This window comes from Hyperoodon ampullatus (genome assembly GCF_949752795.1).
Source record: "Hyperoodon ampullatus genome assembly, chromosome: 13".
Lineage (NCBI taxonomy): Eukaryota > Metazoa > Chordata > Mammalia > Artiodactyla > Ziphiidae > Hyperoodon > Hyperoodon ampullatus.
Window position 1 is genome coordinate 6,693,543 of NC_136926.1, and position 21,495 is coordinate 6,715,037.

At 52.8% G+C, this 21,495-nt stretch overlaps 2 protein-coding genes across 2 annotated transcripts in view; one reads left to right on the plus strand and one right to left on the minus strand.

Annotated features, from left to right (window-relative positions):
* The first annotated feature begins 19 nt into the window (after positions 1 to 19).
* Positions 20 to 4,209, plus strand: CCDC92 (coiled-coil domain containing 92). The gene is made up of 3 exons (XM_079717166.1): positions 20 to 164; positions 752 to 793; positions 2,823 to 4,209. Exons 1-3 carry the CDS (start codon positions 35 to 37, stop codon positions 3,599 to 3,601), a joined length of 951 nt encoding a protein of 316 aa, XP_079573292.1. The 5' UTR covers positions 20 to 34; the 3' UTR covers positions 3,602 to 4,209.
* A 690-nt stretch (positions 4,210 to 4,899) lies between these two features.
* DNAH10 (dynein axonemal heavy chain 10) overlaps positions 4,900 to 21,495 on the minus strand; it is a gene marked incomplete at its 5' end in the record, with an annotated part of 152,217 nt that continues 135,621 nt past the window's right edge. The window contains 18 exons of the mRNA XM_079717271.1: positions 4,900 to 4,956; positions 5,076 to 5,398; positions 5,883 to 6,028; positions 6,958 to 7,138; positions 9,087 to 9,254; positions 9,346 to 9,557; positions 9,740 to 9,871; positions 10,477 to 10,648; positions 11,365 to 11,460; positions 11,596 to 11,805; positions 12,499 to 12,699; positions 13,312 to 13,495; positions 15,103 to 15,257; positions 15,802 to 15,956; positions 16,344 to 16,448; positions 17,940 to 18,213; positions 18,962 to 19,191; positions 20,188 to 20,467. Coding sequence (XP_079573397.1) covers positions 5,252 to 5,398; positions 5,883 to 6,028; positions 6,958 to 7,138; positions 9,087 to 9,254; positions 9,346 to 9,557; positions 9,740 to 9,871; positions 10,477 to 10,648; positions 11,365 to 11,460; positions 11,596 to 11,805; positions 12,499 to 12,699; positions 13,312 to 13,495; positions 15,103 to 15,257; positions 15,802 to 15,956; positions 16,344 to 16,448; positions 17,940 to 18,213; positions 18,962 to 19,191; positions 20,188 to 20,467 — 3,048 coding nt within the window. The 3' untranslated portion in view covers positions 4,900 to 4,956; positions 5,076 to 5,251. The remainder of the gene's footprint in view (positions 4,957 to 5,075; positions 5,399 to 5,882; positions 6,029 to 6,957; positions 7,139 to 9,086; positions 9,255 to 9,345; positions 9,558 to 9,739; positions 9,872 to 10,476; positions 10,649 to 11,364; positions 11,461 to 11,595; positions 11,806 to 12,498; positions 12,700 to 13,311; positions 13,496 to 15,102; positions 15,258 to 15,801; positions 15,957 to 16,343; positions 16,449 to 17,939; positions 18,214 to 18,961; positions 19,192 to 20,187; positions 20,468 to 21,495) is intronic.

The window sequence follows — 21,495 nt, forward strand, 5'->3', positions numbered from 1 at the left end:
CCCTGTGTCCCCCGCAGGTCATCTGGATGTCAGCATGGCAACCACAAACCTGGAGAACCAGCTGCACAGCGCGCAGAAGAACCTCTTGTTCCTTCAGCGGGAGCACGCCAGCACGCTCAAGGGGCTGCACGCTGAGATCAGGCGGCTGCAGCAACACTGCACAGGTACGGGGGCCCCAGCGAGCCCCGGGGACCAGGGCGGGGGACAGTCCCAGGCCTGCCAGGGCTGTAGAGCAAAGCAGGACCTGTCATCGAGGTCATCTCACACTGGCTGGCTCGAAAGCTGTGCAGGGTGAGTGAGGAGGGGGTCTTCTTCCCTCTCTGGCTAACCCTGTCGTCGCTGGAGTCCATTTGAATGCGTTCCCTCACCCTCTTTGCCAAGGCCACACGCGCCGAGTAAAGCTGTAGAGCCAGTTCTCAGCGTACTGAGGACTTGAAGGAGCCAAATGCAATGGTTAGAATTGACAGTGCGTCTTGGAACCAATGACCGAAGTGTAATACACAGAGCAGGTTGCCCGCTGACTGTGGATGCGGCGTGTGTACTGGGGAAAAGAAGGGTCCCCCCGAACCCTAGTGAGGACAGCGGCCGCCGGTAGTTGCTGTTCTCTTGCCTCTAACGCTGCCAGACTCTGCCCTGTTTGGGCAGGACTCGCAGGCTGATCGTGCGCATCGGTCGTGCGTTTTCAGAGTTGATGAAGGTTTTGAAATATACTGTAATCATACAAAATTAACGCATATGATCTCCTTTTTAGATTTAACGTATGAGCTGACACTTAAAAGTTCGGATCAGCCAGGTAAGAACTCCCTTCCCAAAAGCTGATGCCAGTGTTGTTTCCTGTTGAGGCACATGTTGGTCCACCTGTTTTCACTAATTACACACGTAGAAGAAAACACACTTGCTGTGAGGAGTTGCACGTGTGACCAGGGCTCTCTGAGAAAAGGTGGGAGGGCAGTTTGGACCCCTCGGTGTGACGAGGGGCTGTCGGTGGGGTGGGAGAGGTGGGCGCTTTTATTTCCTTCTGATTGACACACGTACTTGGAATGCCTGTTCTTGTGTTCTTCTGGGTTTTCTGATTTTTTACAGTGAGTATGTGTCCCTTCTGTAATCAAGAAATAGATGTGATTCAAACCGGAAGGAAAGAGGAGCTGGGGTGGGGCCCTGCCTCCTCTGTGTCCATGGAGCTTAGCACAGGACCTGGCACAAAGTGTGTGCTCTCTACAGACTGGTTGAGCGAGGGGTCACATTACTGGGTGGCCCCCAGAGCAGCGCTGAAGGTCTTTCTCTAGACTCTAGTCCCAGAAATGCTCCCCCAAAACCAGAATCCTCAGGGACCCCCAAAACTATCAGCCTGATGGCAGCTGGGGCGGAGGACACAGACGCCACGGCCTCTGTGGCCTGTCCCAAAGAGCTGCTCCCCAGAACAGGGTGAGGCTTGTAAAAGTGTAGAAACCGCATTTGAGTCGAGGTGACTTTTTCTAAACAGGCCTCACATGAGCAGTAACTATTCACGAGCGTGTCTAGGTCCTCGTGACTGTTCCCCTGAGCCCGAGAGCACCATCCAGCACTGACTTTCCATCTGCGTTACCCGTACCTTCCGGGAGCCAGGACCCCCTTTTCCTGTGTGTGGTGGATGAGGGGCCTGGGGACGGGGGAGGGGTACCAGGCATCCCCTCCGCAGCCCCTAGGCCAGGAACTGGGCCTCCAGGGGTTCGGGAGAGCAGGATGCCCACTTCCAGTCGGGGACTCCAGCCCGCACCCCTGCCATCCATGTCACCGAAATCAGGCTGTCCTTACTTCCTGTCCCCTCTGGGCCCACGCTAATCTGTAGAAACACCATTCTTGCCCTATATCCTCTCCAGGCGTGGTTTCAGCCCTGAGTCCCAAGGCCACCCGCCCACCAACCCGGCCCCTCATCAGGGGCTCGTGGTAACAGCTGGCATGGGGCATCTCCTGTGGGGGTCTGAGCGCAAGCCTCTCGGGTGGGCCTGGTGCCCCGCCCAGTGGTGGAGAGCACTGCCTTACAGTAGCACACGCAGACTCGGCTCTCAGAGGAGCTGCCCGGCAGCTTCTCTAACATCCCTGAACCAGCATCCTCATCTGAGAGGCACCCACAAACACTGGTTCCGGCCTTACCACCAGGGCCTCCTACCTTCATGGGCCACCCGCCCCGTTCAGCCGCCCTGCACCGGCACGAGCACAGCCAGGGAGAGTCCTGCCGAAGGGCGGCCTGTGTGGTGTTAGGGGCAGGCCAGGGACCGAGGTAGGGCCTGAGCTCAGGCCCAAGGATGCCGTGCTCTGAGAGATGCAGAGAGGGGACCTGTGTCGGGGGAGAGGTGGCAGCCTGGCATCCAGTCTCCTCCGCAATTTCAGAGCTTTGGTGCTTTAGACATAAAGAAAGTCCACATTTGCCTTTCCAAACCGTGCTTTGAATGGCGCAGACAGATGGCTCTGCTAACAGTTTAATCCTAAGCCTTTGGAGAGGTCTAATACTCTGAAATTGCCCATTTTAACGTCAGCATTTTTGAAATTTGGAGACATCCTTTTATGCAATAAGCTGGAGAGCTGGATGGGGCCTCAAGGACCACCTGATCTCCCACCCTTTGCTGGGGGGAGAGGACACGGAGGTGGCATGAGCGACGGGGGGTCCCACCCTCCGTGTGGCCTGTGGGCACCGCACCCATCTTGGCCAGGGGAACCGCCACCGTGGGGAGGGGAGGCCGGCCTAGACCCCCGATCCCCGCACAGAAGGTCTCCCTGCCCCCCCAGGGCCTGGCCGCCCTGCCCTCGGGTTCTCACCCCGCGCCCTCGGCTTGTCCTTCCAGGAGACGGATCTTCGAGAAGCAGCGAACTCAAGAAAAGATGTGAAGACCTGGAGGCCCAGCTGAAGCTGAAGGAGGACGAGAACACCGAGCTGCTGACGGAGCTGGGGCAGAAGAGCGCGATGGTCGCCGTGCTGGAGAACAGCATCAAGGAGCGCGAGAGGCGCTACCTGGAGGAGCTCAAGGCGAAGAGCCACAAGCTGGGCGCGCTGAGCAGCGAGCTGGAGCAGCGCGCCGGCACCATCGCCTACCTGACGTCGCAGCTGCACGCCACCAAGAGGAAGCTCCTGAGCTCCGGCGGCACCTCGGACGGCGGCCCGGCCGGCAGCCCCGCGCTGGCCAGCTACAAGCCGGCCCCGCCCAAGGACAGGCTGCCCGAGACGCCCCGGCGCCGCATGAAGAAGAGCCTCTCGGCCCCGCTGCACCCGGAGTTCGAGGAGGTCTACAGATTCGGGGCCGAGAGCCGGAAACTGCTCCTGCGGGAGCCGGTGGACGCCATGCCCGACCCCACCCCGTTCCTGCTGGCCAGGGAGTCGGCCGAGGTCCACCTCGTCAAGGAGCGGCCCCTCGTCATCCCCCCCATCGCCTCGGACCGCAGCGCCGGCGAGCAGCCCAGCCCCGCCCGCGAGAAGCCGCACAAGGCGCACGTGGGCGTGGCGCACCGCATCCACCACGTGACCCCGGCGCAGGCCCCGCCCGAGGTGGAGACGCTGGCGGTGGACCAGGTGAACGGCGGCGGCAAGGGGGCGAGGAAGCACTCAGGGACGGACAGAACTGTGTGACGGCCCCCGCGCCCCTCCCCGCGCTCTCGAGGCACTGTGATCGCTCCTAGGAAGAACTCAGCGCACCTCCCCCGTTCCTCTCCTTTTGGAATTCCCACGCATGCCGACCTGTTCTCGCGCCTGTCAGCAGATTATCCTCCTGCTCCTCTTGCCCTCCGACCGACACCGGAACACGATCGTGTCCCCGCTGCACAGTCCGTACTTACTAATCGCTGCGGCCGAACACCTGTGTGCCGACTCGCTTGCTTCCAGCCCCGCTCGGCGGAATCTCAGCGCGCTCGCGGACAAAGCACGGGCCGCAGGCTGCGCCGCTGCCCGACGTTAACGACAGCAGATAGTCACGCGCCTAATTCTAAAGTCGGAGCAACACATAACGACCTTGACCTCATCCCTCCCGTTTCCAGGGCGGCCTGTCCCTCCAGGAGACCCCCGTAACCTCCCGACGCACCCTCCCCCGGGGGCGGGCGGCACGGAGAGCCGAGCAGATGTATGTTAAGTCACGGGAACTAAATAAGATGACGTCACTCACCACCACGACCTGAATGTGTGTTGTTTTTTGTTTTATCCAAAATGTTCACGATCCCAACAAACTTTATTTTCTAACCCTGCCTTCTTTCTGTTTTGTGTCTTTTATTAAACCGCCCGAGGGTGGGCCTGGGCGGGGGGACAGTGGGAGGGAAAGAAAGAGCGCCCGCTTCTGCCCCAGGAACTGCTGCCCAGACAGTGGGCTCGCCCAGGGGTGCGTCCCGGGGTGGGGTTCACTTCCGGAAGGACGAGTCCCCTGCCGTGTCTCACTGCCCTGAGCCTTCCCTTAGAACGTTCTGCGCCTCGGCGCTTCTAGCAAAAGCCAGTTGTCCCCGTGACTGGCCTCGCCCTCGTGTCCCGCTAGCGCTCAGCTCAGCCCCGTTCCTCCCTCGCCGGGTAAAGCCGCTCCGCGCCCCCGGCCGGGCCTGGCCGGAGTAGCCCCAGGTGCGCAGGAGGAACGGACGCCCGGTAGCCGCCGGTCCTTCAGGTTCTACGTCTGCACCCAACCCCTCACAGCCTCACGCAGGAATCAAAACACCAGGCTCAGCACCCTCACCCACACGCTGCCAGGCCAGCGCCCGGGGAGCCGGGCTGGAGAGTTCTGGAAGGGTGTGGGTGACTCCGGCCTCATCAGCCCAGGGACGGGGGCCCTGCTGCCTCCGCGCAGCAGCCTCGGCCTTCTATCCCACGCCCCAGCACGCAGCCCTCGCTCCAGAGAGGCGTCTGCTGAAACAGACCTGGACTATCAAAAAAAACCACCTTTGACAGTTTGCGTTAGAATTCTCACTTGTGCCATCGACATGCCAGGCAGTTTTGCGTAAGTGGTTCCCCTAAGAAGGAAAAGCAAATTCGACACGTCTTAAAATGCTCTTTTTGAATTTACTTTTTGAATACCACAGAATCCTTTTTTTAAAAGTTTGAAAAAATAAAACCATTCAGGTTAACTTACATGGAAAGAGATATAAATGGCTGATTTCAAATGAAAGAAAAACATCAGTGTCAACCACTCTCCTGCCTCGAGAGGCCCCAAGAAGTGACAGCAGATGATGAGTCTTCACGAATTCCCAGCACATCCGTTGCCGGCCACAGACTTAGAATCTCGTGCCGTTTTCTTCACCCAGAGGGTTAATCAGAATTCAGGGTGAGGCACACCCCTTGCAGGACCCAGTGAGAAATGTGCTTCGTGGTAAAGAGATCGGCTTCAAAAACCAAGCCGACCCCCATGGCGTTCCTTCTCGTGGAGGTGGTGTAGACGGGCGTCCGGAAAGTGTTCTGCACAGGAAAGGGGCGTGAGGTGCCGGCGCGGGCAGAGGGGAGCGCGGGTCCCGGGGAGGGCGAAGGCTCGTCTAAGCGCTAAGGGTGCGGAGGGGCCCCGCGAGGTGCCGGGCTCTGCTGACACCCATGAGAAGCGGGGTCGGCTGGCAGAGCAGGCTGTCCTACAGGGACGCCTGCCGTCCACACCGGATGTAGCTACCTTCTGATCCACGCAACGCGTGCAGAATTTCACCAGAAGGGAGGAGTCGCTCCTCAAGCTGGTCTGGACCACAGCCTCCAACCTTGAACCCGTGCCGCCCCCGGAAGGCTCTGCACACACGCATGCGCACGCGTGCATTTTTCCCCCAGGACGTGGCTCAAAGGCTTCCCCCAGCCCTGAAAGGTTAAGAGCCCCTGTGCTAAAAGGCAAGACTCTTGGAAACCACCTGGTGTCTAACTCCAGTCAGAGAAGAGGGGAAACGGGCAGGCGGCGGCCTTTCACCTGCAGTTTGAGGCGATGGGCTTCAACGGGGATGATCTTCAGGATGGGCAGGTCGACGACCAGCACCTTGGATTTGCTCTTGATCAGACATCCTTTTTCTATATCCCAGTCAGCGCCTTCTAGATACAGTCCTGAGACAAAGCATCCTAGAGGCACCAGGAAGACAGCCGGACTTAGGCGGAGGCAAGTGTCATTCTGCCGTGCGTGCGGCAGCTCTAGCAGGTGCGCATATGGACAAACAAAAGGGTAACTAACTGATTCTCCTTCCCCAGACACAGCCCCGGCCTCTTCCCAAAAGGGGTGGCCGCCATTTCTACCCCACCCACTCTCCTTTTGTAGAGCCCAGATGGGACACGCTGGAGACCCCGTGACGCTCCATATGGCCACAGCGCCATGGAAGAGGGGTGGTCGCCTCTCCCCAGCAGTGTGGCATCAAGGCCCACAGACTTAACTGGCCTCGGGCCCCAGCTGGCACCACGGCCACCCCAACACTGCCAGTCCCTCTGAGACCTCGCTGGCCTTCTACAAAGGGGACTGAGCGCTCCTGAATGTTCACCATAAACTCCCTCTCCCTAAGCTAGCTGAAGAGGGCTTTTGTGCTTGCAGCGAGATGTCCTCTGAGACACGACCCCCCGGGAAACCATAGTTTCCAGCCGCAGTTCACACAGTCAGCAACCAGTATCTAAGGGACTTGACGTTCTAGCACAATTGAACGGTTCCCGCCTAGCCCATCCTGCTCTCTGGCTCCCATGCCCCCGGGCCCTCATGGGTTCCAGGGAAGCCACCTAGCGATCCAGTTCTTTCTAACCTAGGAGCCTATTCCCCACAGACAAGCTGGGCGAGTGTGGCTCAGCTCTCCCCTGACATCAGCCCACGTCTCAGTGGAAAAACCGGAAAAGAAACATCTGGACTCACCCTCAGAGACGTCAAGCCCCACGTGGACAGCACACAAACATGGCCAGTGTTTGCAGCAGTCTGACTTTCCGGGCCTACACTGTGCTCAGCCCTTTTGAGGGTGGCTTGGGGAGGGAGACCCTACATGAGAGGCCATGAATCCGCAGGGAGCTGGCCGTACCTTGTCCCGCCTGCTCATTCACTTCGTCTGCATCTTGGAACTTGGTCACTTGCGTGAACAAGGTGGAGCGGTCCAGCGGCCAGCCGTTCCTCCGGCAGGTGGCCTGCACCAGGGCCGTGAGGTAGGATTCTGGGATGTGCAGCCCCGAGAGCCACATCACTCTGGGCTCGCTCTCGGTGACCTGGAGAGAGAAGGCAGCTGGTGAGAGCCTGGGGCTGCCATCCAATGCCAGGGTCAAAGATGACAGAAGATGTAGCTCACGTTAGGGGCAGGAAGATGGTGTTGGGACAACTGGCAGCCCACTGGGAAAAACAAGCTGGATCGCCAAACTCCAGGCGGAGCCAAGATTTAAATATAAAAAATACACCACATGAAGACTCAGCGCTTCCACTGCAGGGGGCGTGGGTTCGATCCCTGGTTGGGTAAGTAGGATCCCACATGCCGCGCAGCAAGGCCAAAAAAATAAAAACAAAACAAAAATAAATAAACCACAAAAGTACAAATCAAATCTCCAGTGACTGTTTTCAGAATCTTGGAGTGGGGAATACAAAACCCAGAAGCCATAAAAGAAAAGACTGATCTATTTGACTACATTAAAATGTAAAACTTTCCTATGGAAAAAATACCACAAAATCAAAAAGCTTAAGGCAAGCTGGGGAAATATCTGCAACACCAGCAGACAAAAGGATTAATTCCCTTGATGTACAAAGAGCTCTTAAAAATCAATTTTAGAAGGTGGAGAACTTGAGGGGCTTCCCTGGTGGTGCAGTGGTTAAGAATCTGCCTGCCAATGCAGGGGACACGGGTTTGATCCCACGGGAAGATCCCACATGCCGCGGAGCAACTAAGCCACAACTACTGAAGCCCGTGTGCCTAGAGCCCATGCTCTGTGACAAGAGAAGCCACCGGAGAAGCCTGAGCACCGCAACGAAGAGTAGCCCCCGCTCACTGCAACTAGAGAAAGCCCGCGCACAGCAACAAAGACCCAACGCAGCCAAAAATAAATAAATAAATAATTTTTTTTTAAAAGGTGGAGAACTTGATAAAAATGAAATCAAGATGAAAAACACAAAATGTCTATAAACGTGTCAAATACACTCAGCCTCCCCATAATTAAAGAAATACACAACCAACATAGTTGATATTTTTTACCTATGAAGGAGAAAAAGATCCAAAATATTAAGAACACACCCACCATGTTGCAGAGAGGTGAGGAAATAATCATTCTCGTACATTGTAGTTCCAAGTTCTCTAGAAAACCATCTGACAAGAGCTGTCAGAATTTAAAATGCACACACTCGGATCCAACTCTTCCATTGTACCCATGTAATATACTCATATGAGTCTCCAAAGGCATGTGCACCAGAATGTTGTTTGTACTAGCAAAACAAAAAATCCAAAAAGAAAACAAAAAAAACAATGTCAACCACCTAAATATCCATCAGGGGAAAGCATACGGGATATCTGTGAGATGGAGTAGCCTAGAAGGAATGACGTCTAGATGTACTTAGATGGAACAATTGCCAAGATAGACTCTTAGACGGATAAATCAAGTTGTGCATAGTATGCTTCAAAGTCTTCTCTTTTTTTAAAATATATTTATTTATTTTATTTATTTATTTTTGGCTGGGTTGGGTCTTCGTTGCTGTGCGTGAGCTTTCTCTATTTGCAGTGAGCAGGGGCTACTCTTCCTTGCGGTGGCTTCTCTTTGTTGGGGAGCACGGGCTCTAGGCGTGCAGGCTTCAGTAGTTGCGGCACGCGGGCTCAGTAGTTGTGGCTCGAGGGCTCTAGAGAGCAGGCTCTGTAGTTGTGGCTCACGGGCTTAGCTGCTCCGCGGCATGTAGGATTTTCCCGGACCAGGGCTCAAACCCGTGTCCCCCGCATTGGCAGGCGGATTCTTAACCACTGTGTCACCAGGGAAGTTCCCGAGGAAGGAAGGAAGGGAGGGAGGGGGGAAGGAAGAAAAGAAAAAAAACCAGATATGCTTGCAGAGTCCGAGACCATTTCCAGGGCACCCAGTCAGCTCCTGACAGAGGTACCGCTGGGGAGGGGAGAAGGGGTCGGGAAGTGGTTTGAGGGCGTCCAGGCCAAGCCTTGAACCAGCACGCAGGCCGCTGCCTCTCACTCACCCACGTCGTGTACTGGCTGAACCTCCGCAGGAAGTAGGGTATCCAGTTTCCGAGGGACTTTAAGGTGTCAGGCGCAAGCTTTCTCCAGATACTAGGGATGTGCCCGAGAAAGAGGGACCTGGCTACATCATCTAATTCACTGCTCATCCCGACTTCTCCAGCCAAGGCCTGTTTATGGAATCGAGAGCAGTCAGGCAAGACTAGCGGAAAACCGAGCACTCCACCGAGGCAGGAAGTAGCCCTTGAGGAACAGGCTTACCCTCTGAAGTTCAGCCAGGGACGTGGACATCCGTATGACAAGCTTGTTGAAGCGCTCCAGCTCCTGCAGGAGCACCACTGAGGTAGGGGAGATGGCCGTCCCCAGCTGCTTCCTGACCAGGTCCAAGTCAAAGACTTCGGGCATCTTGTTTTCTATGTCCTTGGCCACGTGGCCAATGTAATCATCTCGGCTGATGCCAGTGCTGCATTCCCCTGAAATCAGGACACTTTTTAGAGAGCGCAAGGCACCTGAGTGCAGGGCTGGGGCCTCCTGTGCCTTCTGGTTCTCAGAAGGGCACCAACAGTACGGAAGCCATCAGAACCCGAAGCAGCACTTTGCGCCAATGCCCTTTGTCCCCAGTCCAATGAGCACAGTCCTCTGCAGGGGACTTTACCCGTCTGAGGCTGCAGCTCCAGCAGGTGAGACCACATGTCTCGAGCTGCCTGAGTGTAATATCCAGTCTCAGCGTTGAGGTGAAGCCCAAACACTTCAGGCGTGTTGGCCAGAGGGAGGGCCTCAATGGCTTCTGTAATGAGAGAGAACAGCGGTTACACCGCCGTGCCACCTCCGATTCCTGAGGGCCCACAGCCTCGACGTCCCCAGACACGTTAGACTACGTTCCACCTCTGAGAGGGTGACGTGCTTTTAAAATAAGAATTCTACACCACCATGCCCGATACCGTTCTGTGTGCATCTTTTTTTTTTTTTTTCCTGGCCTCGCAGCTTGCGGGATCCTAGTTCCCCAACCAGAGATCAAACCCAGGCCCACAGCAGTGAAAGTGCAGAGTCCTACCCACTGGACCACCAGGGAACTTCCTCTACGTGTATCTTTTATGAAAATGGCTCAGTGACTTTCCCAGGGGCCACTCTGCCCTTCCAGGGAGATTCTGACATATTTACCATCATTCCAGACAGGAAGTCTGAACTAACTCCATCAGCTCTGAGGCTAGGAAGAGCCCACTGGGCCCTGCTAAAAGGCATAAGAAAACACCCCCGAGCAGTCAAAGAGTCCCACCAGGGAAGGGGTCAGAAGAACCATCAAGCCAACCACAGAAACCAGAACAGCTGAAATGTACGGGCTCCCTTAGAATCAAACATTTAACATACTTTCTAATGGCTGAGAAATCTCACCAACAAATTTTTCCTTGACATCCCCCCTGGGGATTTTGTAGTCCACTTCCTTATTCCGGAAGAAGTGGAATGGCTGGAAAGTATCGAAAAGGAAGTCTCCCAGGTATTCATCCATGTAGATGGTCAGGATACGCCGGTCAAAGCTGTCGATGGCCCGTCCTCCGTACATGACCTGACATTACAGGGAGTGAGAGCCGGCCAGGACACAGAACCTACGGGGTGGGCCCTGAGGCCCCGCGCCCAGCGGATAGTCCAGGGTCAAGCCCAGATGCGCCCTTAGTGAGACTCCTGCTGCCCGGCCACTGTACAGCTCAAACCGTGCTGACTTGCACAGCCTTTGGGCCACTATATACAAGAGGGCTTGTGTGCAGACTCATAGAGCCCAAGGTGATAGCAGTCCTCATGAAATGCTGGGAGCCAGTGTGCAACTGGCCAACTCCCCAAAACATAGCGAACAAGCAAACAAAACAACCCAAGGAGCCAGCAGCCGCTTTTGTCTTTGGAACAGTGATGTCTCTGTTTGAGCCACACACAGGCCTCCGGGGAAGCTTTCCCACAAGCACTGTATAAGGTCGTGGCCTCCAGAGTGGACCTCCAGGCCCGCTGAACAGGAGCAGGGCTCCAGTGACATGCCTGAGGCGTCCTCAGGAACATGAGTCCCCAGGGCGATGAGTCCAAACTCCCAGGTGAAGGTCGCTCACTTAGGACAAAGGATAACAGGGTGATGAACCGGGGCTGGGGGGTGTTTACAGAGACCCAGGGGCCTTCAGCTGACGGGCAGCAGCAAGAGGGAAGTCCCAGAAGGCTCAGGGGCCATGGACCGGGGGCACCAGGCCACAGCCCAGCCCACCCCAGGGGGCCTGCAGAGGGTGCCCAGGATGCTCCTACCTCCCCGATGAGGTACTTGAGGCTGCCCCATGGGATCCGAGGGTCGTGCTGCTGGAAAGCTTTTGTTAAGTATGTGTTCAGAATTTCCATGCAGACCTGAAAAGAGGAGGAACAGTCCTGGGTATCCGAAAACCCATCAAGTCATTCGCGTTCTGACTATTTTCTGAAAACGTGGGCAGGAACAACTAAGGAGGGCGTGTCCCCGGGGAGAGGCAGTAGCCGCCTCTTCACCTGGAAGTCTGACTCGTTGAAGTCGTAGTACACGTTCCACCCGATCTTCCCGAACTTTCTCCTCTCCTGCACCACGGCGTGGAAGAACGCCAACACGTAGACCAGGGACTTGAAAGCAGGGTGTGGACACTGGTCCAGCATCTCAGGAGAGATCTTGAAGTACGTCGCTCTCATGTTGAGTTTCAGCCCGTTGGGTGGCTCGGTGACAACCTGTCGGAAGCAAAGACTGATGATGACGGAAACCCCAGGCCCACGAGCAGGGCTCTGAAGAGCGTGCAGACTGCAGGCGTCTTGGCTTTCCCTCCGTCCTTGCAAAGCTAGCTTCCCTATTCCCAAGGGCCCACGTGAATGAGTTCAAAACTAGATGTTGTTCCAGCTCTGCCCTGACTCACCAAAGGACCCCAGGAAGGCTCTTTTAACCTCCTCTGATCCATGGGATCCTCAAATGTAAAATAGAAGTAGCTAAGTTTTTCCCTCTCCCTGTCCTGGAGGAAGAGAGGGATGATGAAACCATTCCCCAAAATGTTCCCAGAGACTAAACTGAACAGGGCAGGTAAACTCCTTGAAACTTACACACACAAGTGCTCCAGTTCTGCGGGCTGTGGGAGGGCTGATCATTAGAGTTAAAAAGGATAAATGTGAAGTCCATGAAAACTAACCCAGAAATTGTTCTGAGAACATGCAGAAGTGATAAAGACGGGCCTGGGAGTCATCCCTGTCACCCAATAATTGTCACCTTATTCTGGACAGTGCTTACCTCTGAAGGGAGAGGGAGAAATGGAATTGGGAAGCGGGGGTGTCCATGGGGTCCCAACTCTATCCTAAACACACACACGCACACAGCAAAACGGGAGTGAGGTAAGGAACCGAGCCGTGGGCTGTCTGTCTGTCCTGCAGCCAGACCTTCAAGGACTTCTGCAGGATCCCGATGGGGAAGCCCTCAGTGGGGTCCGTGGTGAGCCACAGGCGGAACTCGGGGTGGGGCTTGGTGATCCTCTCCAGTGACTTCTCCAGGTCCTTCAGCCACTTGACCAGGAGGTGGCAGTTCTGCAGCATCAGCCACTGCCCTCGAGCCACCGCCGTCTCCAGCAGCTGGAGGGCCACCTGCTCCGACAGAGACAGAAAGGAAGAGTCGGCGTCCCACTGCCACACCACCCTGTGCTCTCCCAGAGACCCGCTGCAAGCACCAGGAGGCTACTGGCCACTGCAGCAGAAGCCACAGAGGAGCCAGCAGTCCAGGAGCTACAGAGGGAGCCTTTGAAGAAGCAACCCTTTCGACTTCCTCCGGGGCCACCCGGGTCCGCTGGGCTGCACTCATTGGCCTCCCTCAGCCCCCAGAGCTCCAACCTCGGACTCAGTGGCACCTGCCCCCTGACCAGTTGGCCTTGCCACTGGGGCACTGACAGCCCTGATCCAAAACGCAGCTCTTGCAAGGGCTGAGGGAGATAAAAACTGGATGTGAAAGGGCTTTGGAAACAGTAGAACATACCGACGGTACCAGGCTGGGCAATCACAGCAGGTTAGCTCTAGAACTACACTACTGTTCACACTGTCATCGCTGTGACATTTGATTACTGCTCCGTAGACCGGAAATGCATGGCACTCGTGTGTGGGGGGCGGTACTCTTGGCTTAAAGCCAAACATTCGTTAATTCATTTCTAACGGGACGGTGACCTCACCCACATTTAGAGCTTGTTCCTTCCAACCACAATTTACCTTTTCTTGACCTTGACCCACGGCAAGGAACTTGAGGCGGTTCCCTCCAAAACCACTGTGCTCGGCTAATTTCATAAGGTCGCTGGCGGGGTCAGAGCCAGGACTCAGGATAAACACAATGGGCGAGTTGGGTGCGCTCTGCTCAAAGATGGCTTCAAAGCTGATCATCGGAGGCTGCACGTACCTGGGGAAAGAAACACAACTGGAAAACGCTCCCGGGAGGACAGCGCCAGGCAGGGGCCGGCCAGTCCGACCAGCACTCTTCCTCCCAGTGTCCAGAACCTTCTGACTGTTCCTCTGGTATGGCTCTTTGCTCAGCCTTCCTTGTTTTGGAATCCAGTTTTTACACACATCTCGTTCGCTGGATGGTAATAAGCTCCTGGGTGATGGGGACCTCTCTGCACGGCCTGGTACATCCGGGTTGGGGGCTTCAGGAGACCTGTACTGAGCTGCATGCCTCCTGACAAGCCGGCCTTCCAGGTGGACGTGCCCTGGGCACTGAACCCAGAGGTCCCACACCGGCGGCTCCACAGGCGTGTCCTGAGTGGCCTGCATCTCGAGATTTTTTAAAAATTAGTTGCCAGCACATAACGATTGGGAGATTTCATGTAGAAATCCAAATTTCTAGTTTCCTTTGAAGAGTCAGAGATCTGGGTCCCCGCCGCCACCTGGCATCAGTCAGCAAGAGTTAAGGGGCTGCTGGCCAGGCCTTGACCTCTCCTGTGGGCCCGTGTCCTCGTCCAGCCACGCTCGGTCCTCTCCATCACCCGCTGGCCGTGGAGGCAGATTTGAGTTTGTCACCCTAAGTTACCCATCCGGCTTCACTCTCGATTCCAGAGCTACCAATACGGCAGCCATCGGGCACGTGTGGCTATTGAGCACTTGAAGTGTGGCTAGTCCAAACTGAGATGTGCTGTACATGTGAATTCGCACAGGATTTTAAAGCCTTAATATCAAAAAATATGCAAAATATCTCAATCCATTACATGCTGAGATAATATTTTAATACTTGAGTTAAATATAATTAATTATTAATACATATTATTTATATGATATGATATATTAATATATATAACTTATGATGATTGTTATTAAAATTAATTTTGACTGTTTCCTTTTTTATAAATTTACTTTTTTAATTGAAGTATAGTTGATTTACAATGTTGTGTTAGTTTCAGGTGTACAGCAAAATGATTCAGTTATAATATAAATATATATTCTTTTTCAGATTCTTTTCCCATCTAGGTTATTACAAAATACTGAGTAGAGTTCCCTGTGCTATACAGTAGGTCCTTGTTGGTTATCTGTTTTATATATAGTCGTGTGTATATTTTACTCCCAAATTCCTAATATATCCCTCCCCCTCACCTTTTCCCCTTTGGTCACCATAAGTTGGTTTTCTATGTCTGTGAGTCTGTTTCTCTTTTGTAAATAAGTTCATATGTATCATTTAATAATTAAATACAGTTACTTATTATTAGTAAATATTACATGTATATTATATATTGTTATATATTGATATATTATATTTTATATGCTTATGATAACTGTTATTAAAATTAATTTCACCTGCTTCTTTTTGAATGTGGCTACCAGAAGACTTGAAATTACATATGTCACTCACATTGTATTTCTCTTAAACAGTGCTGCTCTAGAGTGGCTACCAAATCATGCTCAAAGGCAGTCCTCTCTGGAGCTGGCCACCCACTGCCATCCGTGAGTCCAGGAAGGGGTGACATTAGATATTCTACCCCACAGAAAGGGCCAAGCAAACACAAACAACTCACTTACTTCTCTCCCATTGTTACAGTCACGTAGTCAGTCACGGCCCGATATACCCGATCCACACGGAAACAGCGCAAAATAAGCAACTTCTGGAAAGGGGTGATGTTGTCATCATAACCCAGGGGGAATGGAAACTGCTCAAGTGAATCCAGGTCATACCACTGGGAAAAGCAAAGAACGTCCATGCTGGCGTCAACTGAGAAATGATATAGGCCCCCCTTTTTATGTGAAGGTCCCAAGAGCCCCTGTAAAGAGATGAAATCTATAGGCCACGTCTAGTCAGATCTGTCATTTTCTACCCCCCAAACTCTGAACTTTAGGAAGGGATGGACTGAGTCTTATGGACTGTTGAATTCCCACTGCCCATCAAGGGACATGGTCCATCCACAGATGCTCAAAAAGTTTCTTGAATGGATGGGTGAATGGATGAATGGATGGACAGGTACATAGAGGCAGATGGACAGATGGATGGATGGACAAATGGACAGATAGACAGATGGAGAGACAGATGGATAGTTCTCCCACAAAACTAGCTGAACTAGATAAAGGAGAATTCCATCCAGGGAGTTAGAGGGCATTGGCTACACTCTGCACGAGCCACTCAGAGGCAGATCTTCATACTCATAGGGCGTTAGGCTGCAGATCGAGTGTGGAGATGACTGACACGTGGGGAAGGGAAGGAGGAGAAAGAGGACACTTGCTCACCTCCTGCCAGACGGTCAGATGTTTCTCCACATCATCAGGAAGAGTCCCAAAGTTGTCTGGAAACATCTCTGATAAAAGAATGATATCTTCCCATCCCTGGTCGGACAACCAAGCACAGGGTTTTCTCCGTTTGCTTTTCTCCAGGGAAATGTTTCCTAATCACAACAGGATAAGAGAAGTAAACAGCCGACACCAACACACGGGGAAGAGTAAGAGCTCCATTCCTGGGCTTCCCTCACTTTGGGGGAAAATCCACTTCTCAAAAGGGGGCTGGAAAGAGAAGAGGGTTAGGCTTCCCCTGTCACCGTCCGTAACTCCAGCCTCGGGGCGGCCTTAAGGCAGAGGCTGGCTGCTCTGAGTTAACTGGAACTATCTCTGAGGCTGGAACTGTCAACTGAGATATTTACTAAAGCAGTGCTATTGGAAGCCGAGTTTTAAGGAAGGCAAATTGCCGCTGTTGTTTGTTTTGGTGAACAGACTCATACACATGTGCAACGTGGGTCCAGGGAGTTGGGAAGCATGAAACGAGGCAAATTCATTACCTTTTAAGAAGAAATCTAATTCTTCCTGGGGGACTCTCCCCTCTGCTTGTTCTATCTTGACAGTCATATTGAAAGAAAAAAGTAACTTGTGCCTCTCAAACAACCCTGAAGAGAAACAACAGATGGGTCTGGATAAAACAAATGCATTTAAACACAGGGTTTCTTATGCACACCATGCTTAAATTTCAGAGAAATGAACTGAAGCACCTCAACTGCACAGTTAGTTGCATTTAGCTGTCTTTGCATTTGGTGCCCGTGAACACCTGCGTGCAAAAACTATGAGCTCAATTGACACGTCATGCCCACAAGTGCAACAGGCAGTGACCCTCGCTCGTACGCATCTGAAATGGTCACGTCTCCAGGCGGCACTTACCACGCCCTTGTGGGAAGAGGAGGGGGGTGTCCCCCCCAAGCAGATGAAGGACCGTATGATGGAGGTTCAGAGCCACCTTCTGAATGAAGCACTGGTCATTTGCCTGACTCAAAGCAAAAGTTCTTACAGTGGAGAAGAGGTATTAGCAAACTTTCCATAAAGGGCCAGAGAGTAAATCGACTCGGCTTTGCAGACTAAACAGTCTCTGTCATAACTACTGAACTCTGCCATTGTACCGTGAAAGCCGCCATGGACGATCTGTATAGAAACGGGTGTGGCTGTGTGCCAATATAACTTTATTTACAAAAGCAGGCGGTGGGACAGATTTGGCCAATCTCTATTGCAGAGTAAGCCCATTCCATCAACACACTCTTTATGGATAGGAAGACGTAAAACACTAGAGTTCTTTTTTTTTTTAACAGAAGAAAAAAAACATGTTAAGGCAAAATGTGTGATTTGAATTCTATCTTATACGTGTTAGAAGGGTTCGTTACTTAAGTGAGCCCTATAGGATAGCCCTCAACCTGTTTCCTGCCCAACACAATTTTGAGCTGTACCCCCCTCAAAATCTATAAGTTGAAGCCTTAATACCCAGTACCTCAGAGCTGGAGACAGGGCCTCTAAGAGGTGATTAGGGTACTCAGCCATAAACAAGAACGAAATCATGCCACCTGCAGCGACATGGAGGGACCTAGAGATTGTCACACTGAGTGAAGTAAGTCAGACAGAGAAAGACAAATATCATATGATATCACTCATATGTGGAATCTAAAAAAAATGGTACAAATGAACCTATTTACAAAACAGAAATAGAGTCACAGATGTAGAAAATAAACTCATGGTTACCAAGGGGGAAAGGGCAGGAGGAGGGATAAACTGGGAGATTGGGATGGACATATACACACAACTGTCTATAATATAGATAACTGGTAAGAACCTGCTGTACAGCACCGGGATCTCTGCTCAGTACTCTGTAATGAATCTAAAAAAGAGTGGATGTATGTATATGTATAACTGATTCACTTTGCTGTACACCTAAAACTAACACAACATTGTAAATCAATTATACTCCAATAAAAATTAATTTAAAAAAATAAAAAAATAAAATGAGGCTGTTAGGGAGGGCCCCCATGCTATCCGACTGGTGTCCTTATAAGAAGAGGAAATTTGGACAGACGCGCACAGAGTGCATCGGTCCTAAATCGGTGCGAACAGGTGCTCACCTGTGCAGCCATAGTTATAGATGTTGAAGGTCAGCGTGTCCATGATGTTCCTTAATCGCTTCATAAGAATGGAGTCAGGCAACGACTTCTTGAGTGACAAGCCGAAGACCTCCAGGAAGGCGATCAGGGAGTGCTGGTACATGGAGCTCACCAGGGCCATCTCCGACAGCACGAAGAACAGGATGGCTCCCCTCCGGGCGGCCGGCCGGTAGCCGTCCCGCAGCCTGTCGATGTCCAGGGCTGTCTTCTCCGCCAGCTTGAGCTTCTCTGATACCTGAAGAAGAGGCGGATGTTGCCACTTACAGCCGAAACCAGGAAGACATACGAAACAGGCGAGAAAGTAAGAAGGTGGAGAGCAGTGGGGGGAGGGTGGCAGCAAAGAAAGCCATGCAGCGCACACAGGAAGGGCCCCCAGCCTCTCGCGAGATGTGGCAGATATTTGTGGCTTGACGTCCCCTGCCCCCGTGCCCCCTTCTTCTAGTAACAGTCCCTGAGTTTGATCTAGAGACCTACAGTTTCCTCCTTTCATTCATATGTGAGGCTCAACCCTGAGGCCAGGCGGGGATCAGGTGAGTGAAGTCCAGAGAATCCACACATGGCATCCCCAGCCCGTGGGAGTGGTTTGGGGTGAGCACGTGACTTCAGTGACAGGAAAAGATTCTCATTCTTCTCTTTGGGACTTGAACCTCAGTGGACATGAAGCCAGATCCAGCTTGTGACCATGAGGGGAGCTTGGCTCCACAGGGAGGCAGAGAATGAGGCCAACACAGCAGAAGGTCCAGAAATGGAGAGAAACTGAGCCCTGGATGATATGCTTGGAGTCCTGGATCCAGCCCTGCCTGAAGCCATCCCTCGACTTTTCTGTTTTCTAGGCCGATAAATTCCCTTTGGACTTAAGCCACGTGGGGCCAGATTTTCTATCACTCTCAATTAAGAGAGGCTGACTGGGTGCACAGGGGTGCCTGGGAACACCTCTGGGACTCCGTGGCCAGGATCGATACACTTTTCCACACAGTTCATACCTCTGTGGCTTTGGATTTGGTCTCCTCCAGGGTCTGCACCAGCTCCACATTGTCCAGCATGTTCCCCGTGGAGGTGGCCAGTTCCCGCAGGAGTGAGTCCTCCAAGCCCTTCAGCAGGTTCTTGTTCTCACTCGTCTCCTGGATGAGATGCTCCCTCTGCTCTTCCAGCTCTCGCCTCTCGTAGGCCACCAGCACACTCAGCAGCTGGTCCTCCAGGCCTTTCAGCGTGACTGTGGGGGGACGAGGCAAGCCCTTACCACCGCGTCCCCCTGCCAGGCTGCTCACCATCTCGTCTCCCCCACACAGCAGTGCCTGGGGCAAGTGGAGGGTGGGCCCGGCATCCCAGGAACACGAGGACTCACTCTCCCACCAAGGCCATTCTAAAGCCCCAGGTGAAAAATATGGGGCAGAACAAAACAGAGATGCTGTTACCTGGAGTAGTGGACAGCAAGTGTGAAAGTGCACTGAAATCAAATCCAGGGCTCCCACATCTTGGGGGACCCTCGTTAGATATCTGGGTTTATACCCAAACTTTTTCTTTTTTTTTTTAAGCCACGCGGCTTATGGGATCTTAGTTCCCCAACCAGGGATCGCACCCAGGCCCTTGGCAGTGAAAGCGCAGAGTCCTAACCACTGGACCGCCAGGGAACTTCCTAACGCGTACCCAAACCTGATTAACCTACCTAGGAACCCGTGTGACCACCCTAGAAAATGTGGGAAGTGGCATTCAATTCCTAACCGAATTCAACTGAGAGGAAGAGGGAAATCCAAAATCATACTGTGTATTTAAATACACAAATACAGTATAACTTCCTGCTGCAGCAGAAAGGGGTCTCACCTCGCTCCGAGGGTGAATGTCTGAGCCCTGTGGTCCAGACTCAGCACATCTCAAGACACATAACTCATTGCCTTCTAAAGGCCCCCAAACCTTTTGGTGTTGCTTCCTCATTAAGAACTGATTGGTTGGGACTTCCCTGGGGGTCCAGTGGTTAAGACTCCAAACTCCCAATGCAGGAGGCACGGGTTCGATCCCTGGTCGGGGAACTAAGATCCTGCATGCCGCACGGTGCAGCCTCAAAAAGCAAACCAAAAAGAACTGATTGGTTGACTATGAAAGATGTGACTCTGAGAATGATTCACCGAATGAAGTGACATCCCTTGAGAGCCTTGAGCTCAGACTGTGGTCTCCACCTAAAGTTCGGCACTGAGGCTCTGTACGTCCTTACCAGTATAATTGATCACCATGGCTTTCCCAAACACGGATGGGCTATATCTGGGGTTGGCCAGCTTGGTGTTCAGATACAGTCTGAAATTCGAATCATAGTCCACTTCCTTGTCTCCCAGTATGATAAACTGCCGTCCTTGGGAGACCTTGATGTTTTTTTCTAAGACGTTATCAATCACAGGGTCGATGTACTCATCCACATCGTGGAACAGGAAAGGTGTCCCGTACTTTATGGATATCTCCAGCTGCTTGAGGAAGTCAGGGTCATTAAAGGAAGCCACCTGGAAGGGAGGGAAGGCAGATGCTAAAAATCAGCTCACTCGCCAAATTCAAGGGGAAAAAAATCCTTGGAGGTGGCAGGGGACATGTCAGCACCTTGAAGGGAGGCAGAGGGGAAAACAGAACAGGGAGAGAAGCAGGGCATGTAACCCGTATAAACCATGAGGTTCAGGCTCTGAGCAGCCTCTCGTTCAAAAAACACAGGTCAGCAGCCAAAAGTGATTAGGAGAGAATCTCATCACATGTCTCAGAAGACCTCAAAAAGGGTCCAAACACAGAGTCCACCAAAAAAAAAAAAAAAAAAAATTCACTCCCCTCCAAACCTTAAGACTGCTTTCGTATCTCTTTTCTCAAAACATCTGTAAAAACTCTTCCTCTGTTCCAGCCCCTGGGACCTCCTCTTCCCTTCCTCTCCACCCTCTTTTATTACATTGATGTACTTAGCCTCTCACCCCATAAGTTGAACCCTCCCTCTTTAAGAGATAGGATGGGGGGCTTCCCTGGTGGCGCAGTGGTTGAGAGTCCGCCTGCCGATGCAGGGGACGCGGGTTTGTGCCCCAGTCCGGGAAGATCCCACATGCCGCGGAGCAGCTGGGCCCGTGAGCCATGGCCACTGAGCCTGTGCGTCCGGAGCCTGTGAGCCTGTGCGTCCAGAGCCGGTGCTCCGCAACGGGAAAGGCCACAACAGTGAGAGGCCCGCGTACCGCAAAAACAAAAAAAAAAACAAAAAAAGAGAGATAGGATGGGGATAGGAGTAGGATTGGGGGCTAGGAGAGGTCTGGCAATTGGAGAACTCTCTGGAAGGCTCAGGGAAGAGGGACGTCAAGGAATATTCCTGCACTGATGATATTTGTCCCACTACGGTTGTATGTGAATTTTGGGGGTGGATGTTCCCCCCACAACCGACCTTGGGATGCTTCCCCTACCTGCTTGTACATATCTGGAAGCAAGGACCAGAAAAAACAAGGAAAAGATAAAAATGGAAAATCATGAACTGTTAATTATTTCAGTAAAAGGTAACTGGGCCCCA

Coding starts and splice junctions, on each gene's coding strand:
- CCDC92 (XM_079717166.1), top strand. CDS start 35: ATGGCAACCACAAACCTGGAGAACCAGCTGCACAGCGCGCAGAAGAAC. Junction 165..751: donor GCTGCAGCAACACTGCACAG/GTACGGGGGCCC, acceptor TCTCCTTTTTAG/ATTTAACGTATGAGCTGACA. Junction 794..2,822: donor TAAAAGTTCGGATCAGCCAG/GTAAGAACTCCC, acceptor TTGTCCTTCCAG/GAGACGGATCTTCGAGAAGC.